The 10,000-nt window shown below is 42.6% G+C and overlaps 1 protein-coding gene across 3 annotated transcripts in view; it reads left to right on the forward strand.

Annotated features, from left to right (window-relative positions):
- LOC147023733 (pleckstrin-like) overlaps positions 1–10,000 on the forward strand; it is a 66,356-nt gene that overhangs the window by 14,319 nt on the left and 42,037 nt on the right. For all 3 annotated transcript variants that reach the window (XM_085889498.1, XM_085889499.1, XM_085889500.1), the window contains one exon: positions 8,432–8,587. In XM_085889498.1, the coding sequence (XP_085745624.1) occupies positions 8,432–8,587 (156 nt within the window). The remainder of the gene's footprint in view (positions 1–8,431; positions 8,588–10,000) is intronic.

A 10,000-nucleotide genomic window follows, 5' to 3' on the forward strand; every position in this document is an offset into this window, starting at 1 on the left:
CACTAAGTGAGGAGAGAAAAGCGACATAAAAAATGATGGCATCACTGATACCCAGAGTGCTCTGGGAAGTGACGTCACTTCTGAGCTCAGTGGCTGTTTTTCTGAAAAGTCGTGTGTGTGTGTGTGTGTGTGTGTGTGTGTGTGTGTGTGTGTGTGTGTGTGTGTGTGTGTGTGTGTGTGTGTGTGTGTGTGTGTGTGTGTGTGTGTGTGTGTGTGTGTCGGTTATCTCCAGATGTGTGTTTCAGAATGTGGAATGGAGCCCTCCCAGGTTTCAAAGTATCCACCTGTATGTGTGTGATTTGTGTTGCAGCTCTTTCATGAGCTTTGAGCTTGTTGGAAAAGAAAACAAAATCCATCTTGTATTGTTTATGAAGTTTGTACATTCAGCATTATATGAGTATTATGGACAAGACAGTGCAGCAAGAGGGGAATTGCATTGGACTCACCTGTTTCATTGACTTTCAGCTCAAACCGATTCGTATTGAAATGTAATTGCAAAATATCTCATTTTCAAACTTGTGCATGTTGGCAAATGTAAAGGGCAGACAAGGAATCTTGTATTTGCAAAATGACCCATCTTGCTGAACTAACCCCACAGCCATTTATTTTAATTATACACAAAATCTAGTCTCATGGAAGAGCAAGATGACAGAGGGTTAAAATGCAATGTATTGACAGTATGATGGAGGGGTCAAAGGTGGACACAACAAGCCATGAAATGAACAGGACAAGAGGAAAGGGAGGGGGAGCGGGGGAGAAATGCAATTACCACATACTGATGTGGCCAAAAATATTGGCACCCTTGCACTTTTTTCAAAGAATGCACCATTTCTTCCAGAAAATTGTTGAAATTTTAAAATCTTTTGATATCCACATTTGTATTTCTTTGGTTTGCAGTGGAACAAAACAAAAAAAGCTGAAAAAATTACTAAATCTTCATTTAGTCCACACAGAAATCCTAAAATGGCCTGGACAATATTATTGGCACCTTTAAAAAGTTGTTAGAAATAATTTTGTTTCAAGCAGGTGATTCTCTTTTACTTTGGAAATGAACTCACCTGTGGTGAGTTGCAGGTGCTTGCAATATGAAAATCACTCATTCAACCAGCTTGAATGGAGAAAAGGAGTCATTCTGCTGTTTTGTGTCACTGTGTGCACCGCAATGAGCATGGAGAAAATAAAGAAAACCAGAGAATTGTCTAAGGAGCTCAGACACAACATTGTAGCCAAGCATGGACACTCTCAAGGCTACAAGTCCATCTCGTTCCTGTGTCCACCGTACGCAATGTTATCAAGAAGTCTAAGGCGCATGGCACTGCAGCCAACCTCCTTGGATGTGGCTGCAAGAGAATACGTGATCGAAGATAGCAGTGAAGGATTGTTTGAATCTTGGAGAAAGCACCTCGATCAAGTGCCAAACAGATTCAAGCTGACCTTCAGACACAAGGTATGACATTTTCAACTCACACCATCTGTCGCCAACTTAATGAAAGGGGGTTCTATGGTAGGAGACCCAGGAGGACCTCACTGCTGAGAGAGAGGGACACACACACACACACACACACACACACACACACACACACACACACACACACACACACACACACACACACGAAAGCCTGACTGGAGTTTGCCAAAACACACCTGAACAAGCCAAAATCCTTCTGGGAGAATGTCTCACCTTGCTGAACTAACCCCACAGCCATTTATTTTAATTATGCACAGAATCTAGTCTCATGGAAGAGCAAGATGACAGAGGGCAAAAATGCAATGTATTGACAGTATGATGGAGGGGTCAAAAGTGGACACAGATGAGACCAAATTCGAGCTTTTTGGAAAAGCACACCATCTCTATGTTTACAGAAAACAAATTGAAGCCTTCAAAGAAAAGAACACCTTCCCTACAGTCAAACATGGAGGAGGTTCAGTGATGTTTTGTGGTTGCTGTGCTGCCTCCAGCAATAGGTGTCTTGATTGTGTGCTTGGCATCATGAAATCAGGAGATTACCAAGGCATTTTGGAGCGCAATGTTCAACCCAGTGTCAGAAAGCTGAGTCTCCGTCGAAGGTCATGGGTCTTGCAGCAGGATAATGTCCCCAAACACACTTCAAAAAGCACCCAGGAATGGTTCAAGCCAAAACACTGGACTGTTCTGAAGTGGCCAGCAAGGAGTCCAGATCTAAATCCCATTGAACACTTGTGGGGAGATCTGAAAACAGCAGTTGGGAGAAGGCACCCTGCAAATCTGGGAGAACTGGAGCAGTTTGCACAAGAAGAGTGGGCCAAACTACCAGTCGAGAGGTGTAGGAAGCACTTGACTGCAGTTATCTTGTCCAAAGGTTGTGCTACCAAATATTAAGTCTCGGGTGTCAATAATTTTGTCAATGCCATTTCTTTTTATTTTCTGAATTAAAAGGATATATTAAGTTCTGAATGAAAAACAAAAGTTCTGTAATTTTTTTAGAGTGAAATAAAGAATTGTGGAGACCAAATGCTTTTGTCAATTTCAACTTATTTTTGGAGAAAATTGTGAGTTATTTGAAAAAAGTTCAAAGTGCCAATATTTTTGGCCACAACTGTATCTTTATGCCATGTGTGCAAAGCGAAAAGCAGTGCTCAGCAATTGATTCACTTTGTCTGTGTCTGTCCTTCTGTCCACATCCGTCAGTTTATGATCAAGGAACAACTAAATTTCAATTGAATGCTATATTTTGAATACTGGAACATGATTCGGAACACATTTAGCAGTACTTAATTGGAAAACTAACTTGTAGTTTAGCAGTCTTTGAATTTGCCCCAATCACATATGCGCAGAGAGGAATGACATAATATTTTTAGCTCGCCTGTTCGAAGAACAGAGAGCTATAGCGATACCCCCGGCGTGAGCGTGAGCGTCAGTGTCAGCGTGAGCGTGAAAATGTTAAAGTTGTTGGTGCAAGTTATTTAGAAGCTTGCCATTCATTTAATGTGTACTAGGATGCTGATATTTGGCATGGAGGTTCCTTTGGGGTATACTATTGGTGTAGTGAAGTTGAAATTAACAAATGATTTAAAAAAAATTTAAATTTCAACCGAAGATGGTGTCAAAGCCACCCAATGCTCGCCTGTTTATACTAGACGCTTGCCATTCATTTAATATGTGTACTAGTTTACTGATTACAATATACAAATACATATATTGCTTTAAAATATTTGGATCAGACTTCACTGCAATGCCTTATAAAAAATATTATTAGACTAGTCTTTTAAAAACGATAAATGTATAAACAGGCGAGCATTGGGTGGCTTTGACACCAACTCTCTGGTTACTCCATCTGTCTGCATGGCAGTCAAACAAAATTGAAAATTATTCCCAACAGGAAACTTACTGTTTTAAGGATGTCATAATGCACACATATGACAGGCACGAATAACTAATGTAACGTGTTAAATAAGGTGGTGCAAAAGGCGGGAAATTTCCACGTTTTTTTTTTTTCTACAACCTTTAAAACCTTTATTTTATATCAATTTAATTACATACCTGAACATTGAAGAACACAAATCGCCTTTTTGACACTTTGAAACCCCTTCCGTTTATCAGTACTTGGACAAAATATAACAACATTTGATATCATCTCGACCAATTAAATTTGCTGCTCGCAGAGCCCAACCATGTCCTTGTTTCTCAAGACTGCACAAGGTCAGGTGTTCTATGAACTCTCTAAGTTGAGTAAGTTTTCAAGACTTCTCCAAATTCGTACCAAGTTCAATTTTTCATTTCACATGGATGATTTTAGTTTCAAGTACAAGCAAAGATGCAATAGAATCCTGAAATACACTTTCATAATATTATGCCAATATGGGGTTGAAATCCTCCCTTTTCTTAAATACAGATTTTGGTTCCTTCTGGGCAAGGGATAAAGCTTGTAACTAGCTTGCTCAACTCAACTGGAATGTACTAAAACAGCCTGTCGTTCTAGGCTCAATATTTCATATAATTATGGCAAAGTATTTCCACAAACTTAGAATGCAGCACTCCACTCGGTCTCGATCTTCCCATCAAAATGCATTCCGAATTGGATCAAAAATGAATGGTCTTGTGAAAGCACATGATGCTGCTTCAACCGTTTTGTACAGTTTACGTTTTATATCCCACTGATAGACCGGATCTGCATCCGGCCCTGAACCAAGATCTAATCGGCTTGTTCTTGTCACATACCCAAATCATCCACCAAGTTTTGTCATAATCCGTCCACAACTTTTTAAAATATTGTACTATATATGGATATCGTTTTTAACCCCATCTCTCAATGGTGAAGAAATACTTTAGAAATTGAAAAAAATATTGGATCTGGATCCAGATCTTCACCAAAATCTAATCAATTTGTCATTGTCACACACCAAACCTGTCCACCAAGTCTAGTCGGAATTCGTAAATAACTTTTTGAGATATGCATTATATTGTGTTTGGCGTTATCTCTCAATGGTGAAAATTACTTTTAAAAATTCTCGTATCCAGATCTGGATCTTCACCAAAACGAAATCAATATCTTTTTGTCAAACACCCAACCTGTGCACCAACTTTTGTATGAATTTGTCCCTAACCTTTTGACATATTCTGCAAACAGACATATTTTTCCAACATGGCTGTCACACCACATGACCTATGATGTCTTAATTAGCATAAACACATTCTACATGAGTAGTCACACCTATGGTGAAAATTCTCTGTCGATTGGATAAGCGGTTGCAGAGAAAACAGAGAAAATTAGCATGGACGGACAGACATACGTATGGATAGACAGACAACCTGAAAACATAATGCCACCGGTGACTTCATCAGCGGAGGCATAAAAAATCTCTTCTCCGGATCAGATCTTCACCAATGTCGAATAAATTCATCCTCGACATGCACTTAACCTGTCCACTAAGTGTCAACCAAATCCGTCCATTACTTTTTGAGATATTGTGCCACGTATTGTTTTTGGCCATATCTCTCAGTTGTGGATGCATTTCCTTCCATCCCACCCTCTAAACCTTGCCACAGAATGGTGGCAGTACAATCCACTCAAAAGGAAAAAGTCAAAATATTTGATTTGCCCTTCTTCTCGAGGAGTTCAAAAGAAACAGGAAGGACTGTACATACATTTTTCAGTTCTGTATTGAAACTACAAGCTGATTCATAAATAGAGTAATGTTTGCCATGGTGGTGTGGCATGGTTTTGATTGTGATAAATGAAACCATCCATCCATCCATCGGGACCATACTATATGCAGAACATCGATGCTGCCTACGCAGTCTCCTTGGCTATTGGGCACAATCCTGGATAGGTCACCAATCCAACACAGGATACCAGCATGCTGGTACTCATTTTGCCAACCTCAGAAGGATGACAGGTAGAGTCAACCCCACTTGGTATTGATTCAACAGCCAAGTGGGATTTGAACTCAGTATCTGAGTATTCTAAGCGTACCACCCTACAACCACCTCAACAACCACCGCAACCACAGTCACCACTCCGATTGCCCACCACTGTCCTTTGAAGATATTGGGGAACCATGGATGCTACCATAACACATGCTTGTATTCAGAACGTTTTGACGTGTAGCTTGAAGTGCGAGTATGCACTATAATCCGTTCAACATCGCCTGGATAGCCCTAGCGTTCTGCTCAATCACAACCCCCATTTGGTGTCCAGCACACGTTCATGGTCAGAAAGCACCCCCAGAAGCCTCATGTTGATCTCGGGAGCTCTGCCACGTTACCAAGTTCGGGGGTGAATAAGGCCATTTTTGGCATCAGGTCCTCACAGCGGCAGGGCTAATTCTTGGAAAAGCATCCATGCATCAATGGAGGCGCTGGAGAATGCCTACTGACCGTCCTGATCTGACTTTGGGCTCTTCCCTTGCCAGAAGTCTTTAAAATACTATGCAAAGAGAGTTCAGTGAGAAGAGAGCTATTGGCTTTTGGAGAGTTCTGGGAGGGAGACGTTTCTCGTCTGATTGGCAGTGAGGGAAAAGGCGGAACCAAGTGCCAGACTGATTGCCATTATCAGACCATTAGCAAGTACATTTACAGACTTTTCTGTAATTTCATTGCATCTTGTTGCACCTCATCAAATCATGCACCTTCGACACCCCCAGTTCTTCCCCCTTCTTCCCTCCTCCCCTTCCTTAGCGACTGGGAAGTGTGGGCCCTTCGGGCGTGCCAAGTACCATATAGGTCATCAACACGTCATTCTCTCTCTCTCTCTCTCTCTCTCTCTCTCTCTCTCTCTCTCTCTCTCTCTCTCTCTCTCTCTCTCTCTCTCTCTCTCTCTCTCTCTCTCTCTCTCTCTGTGTTTCTCTCGCTCTCTTGCTCTCTAACTTTTCTTGGGGTATGTTCTGATGGTACCTATCTTTCTCGTGTAAAGTTAAGATTGCAGAAGTTCTTAATATCGGGTTAGCTCTGCACTGTCCTCTTTTGGCGATAACTGTTTTGCTTTTGCCGCACCTCACAAATTTGTGATTTCCCCTGCTGTACATATTGCTTTTGTAATAAAACATTTTATTGTGCCGCATGCCCATTCCTCGCCTTAATTTTTAATATACCAGCTCATAGCATATTTTCCCTATTGGTCCGGCATGGTCCACACAGTGTATCCAGTAAGTTTTACCCCACTGATTGGCTCTTGTTAGCCAGTGCATACTTGTCAGCTCTGCTCGGCTGCACCTGATACGGTAAGTTAACCCAAATACGCATCAAAGGCTTGGTCCGGTTAATCCACCGTAAGCGGTAACATATGAAGTAGTGACACCCTGCTAAGATTGGCAGTACCAATCGGCATTTGTGGTTGCTTCCGAGTTTGGCAAAATGTGTACCAGCTTGCTGGGATGATTGAGCCATTCGAGTAGCCTGCGTCAGAGTGGCGACCCGTCCAGACACGACCCATCCAGGATTGTGCCCAATAGCCTGCTTCGGCAGCACCAGAGCTCTGTGCAGAGTATAGTCCCAATGGATGGATGGATGGGAGAGTTGGTGGATGATGATGATGAGATGTCATGATTATTCAAAATTTTTTTGTTGTTTTTGCTTCCACATTTACACAGGAATAGTCAGGGAACTTCCAAAAGTGGAGCAAATATATCTCAGGTGTGAATGGAATACATGGATATTGGTGGAAATGCATGGGCATGATGGGCATTTCCATCAATATCCATGTATCCCTCTGTCCTCAATTTGGAATTGGGGGAATTCCTTGTGTAAATCCTTGTAAGTGTTTTACATCTTGCATAACAAAATAACTTCAGGAATATTTATGATATTATTCACATCTGAGGAAGCATTCCATCATGGCATAACTTTCTGGTGTTGCAGAAGAATGTTACAGCAAACAATAGCCGATTCCAACAGGTAGATATTCAAATAACTGACCAAATACAGCACTGGAGTATCAGAAGGAACTCAAATAGACAAAGATGGAGTCATCAGGAGGAATCGATAGGATTTGGGTTTCAGCTGCTACTCTTCTACCCTCAAATCCATCCAGGCACACAAGCCCATTCATGACGAAAAGGACCGTGCTTGCATAGCAGCTGCCCCATGCACAGAGAAGACCCAACCGGTAAACCGATAAACAGCTCGGAGGAACTCTATATGGGCAGCAGCAAAAATCACCTTGTGAATTACGTGCCACAAAAAAATTCCTCGCTCAAAAAGCCTCAATCAAAATCTGCTCAAAAGACAGGGTCACCAAAAGCCAAGTGCCATCCAAAGCGCGGTGCACACACACTCAAAGGCCACGAGCCTTCTCACCCAGAGCCACGCATCTTCCATAATGCTGTACAGACGAGGGCCGGTATCATGTCGGTGCGGAGAGCATAATGTGGCATGATGCACCTGCAGCACCGAGCATGGAATGGTGCAGTGACTGAAAAATTTCAATGTCTTTGAAAAACTTTGAAAATTTTTTCTTTGCAACACTTTCAAAAGTTTTCATCAAACACTTTCACAACTTTGATGACACCCACCTAACAGATCAGTTTCTTTTTATCGCAAGACCCACTTTGAGAACCACTTGTTTCACGTGTCACGTTGCACGTGGGGATGCCACTTCTGGACTTCTTGGCTTGACTTGAGAGAGTGCACCTTTCTCCCACCTTTTGCCTGTGCTCTGGTTTGTATCTTCCAGCACAAAGCGCAAAGAACCATTACTGACATTTTTCATGATACATATGGGTGTGGGAATTTATTTAGTGATGTATCAGGATCCTCACACAATCCTACAGGAACAGCTATCACAATAATGCTCTGTGTCAGTGAGTGAGTGAATGAGTGACTTCACATTCGTTCTCAGATCTACTGTAATCTACATACCCCGCCAAGGCATAAAATTCCACCCAACATGTACTACACTTGTAAAGGTTGCCGGAGAACAGATTGAATAACTGAAATGTGCCTTTTTTCATTCAGGGTCATCTTGTACACAACTGGAAGGCCCGTTGGTTTGTTCTGCAAACCCAGACGTTGGCCTACTACAAGGAAGGTCCTGAGTCTGTTCGCAAGGGATCAGTGGGGCTTGCTGCCTGCGAGGTGGTTTGTCCCTGTCTTGAGTACACCAAAAGGCCGGTGTGTCTTTTTTTTAGTTTTCTACTGTTTACACTCATCTAATCCTTTATTGTGACTTTCAACTCCATATTGATGCCCATGATTTTGGAATGAGATGGTGGACGAGCAGGTGTCCACATACTTTTGGCTATGTAGTGTACTTGCACCACCACTATGGTGAGCAATTAGCAGTTAGCAGTGAAAGAGCCCTGGAGTCTCAGCCTTGTGCAACGTGACACAGTCATAGGTACTGGCAAGGAAGCCCTGAGAGTGTTCAAAGCACAGGAAGCACCTCAGTGCAGGAGGTATGGTCTCGTACATAAATGTAAAAAAGACGAAGCTGCAAACGGTAGACAATGCACTGTGGTGGATGGAAGCTGAACAGCCCTGAGACCATCGGTAGCTTATAGAGTTGTGCAGTACAATTGCAGACTTATGAAGAGTATCACAAAATGCCACTTTTTGAGCCCCATGCAGAATTGAAGATCTGTTATGTATGTGCTCTGTGGCTATTAGATGGACCAACTCCGAAAGCTGGATATAACTCCTCTACCCCTCGATTGGTATGTGTCAAATCCCCAAAGATTCAACTCTCTTAAACCTGATACCAGAATTATCCTGACTCTCTTCTCTGCCTCAATTGTACCGCCTTGACTCTCTCACGGGTCAACCTGCTCCAGTCTCTCTCTCTCTATCTCTATCTCTATCTCTATCTCTATCTCTATCTCTATCTCTATCTCTATCTCTATCTCTATCTCTATCTCTATCTCTATCTCTATCTCTATCTCTATCTCTATCTCTATCTCTATCTCTATCTCTCTCTATCTCTATCTCTATCTCTCTCTCTCTCTCTCTCTCTCTCTCTCTCTCTCTCTCTCTCTCTCTCTCTCTCTCTCTCTCTCTCTCCAACCTCTCTCTCTCTCTCTCTCTCTCTCTCTCTCTCTCTCTCTCCAACCTCTCTCTCTCTCTCTCTCTCCAACCTCTCTCTCTCTCTCTCTCTCTCTCTCTCCAACCTCTCTCTCTCTCTCTCTCTCTCTCCAACCTCTCTCTCTCTCTCTCTCCAACCTCTCTCTCTCTCTCTCTCCAACCTCTCTCTCTCTCTCTCTCTCTCTCCAACCTCTCTCTCTCTCTCTCTCTCTCTCTCTCTCTCTCTCTCTCTCTCTCTCCAACCTCTCTCTCTCTCTCTCTCCAACCTCTCTCTCTCCAACCTCTCTCTCTCTCTCTCTCTCTCTCTCTCCAACCTCTCTCTCTCTCTCTCCCCAACCTCTCTCTCTCTCTCTCTCTCTCCAACCTCTCTCTCTCTCTCTCTCTCCAATCTCTCTCTCTCTCTCTCCAATCTCTCTCTCTCTCTCTCTCCAATCTCTCTCTCTCTCTCTCCAACCTCTCTCTCTCTCTCTCTCCAACCACTCTCACTCTCACTCTCCAACCTCTCTC

The sequence above is a fragment of the Eptatretus burgeri genome, chromosome 7, assembly GCF_056783735.1.
Source record: "Eptatretus burgeri isolate ZD-2024b chromosome 7, Ebu_testis_v1, whole genome shotgun sequence".
In the NCBI taxonomy this organism is placed as follows: domain Eukaryota; kingdom Metazoa; phylum Chordata; class Myxini; order Myxiniformes; family Myxinidae; genus Eptatretus; species Eptatretus burgeri.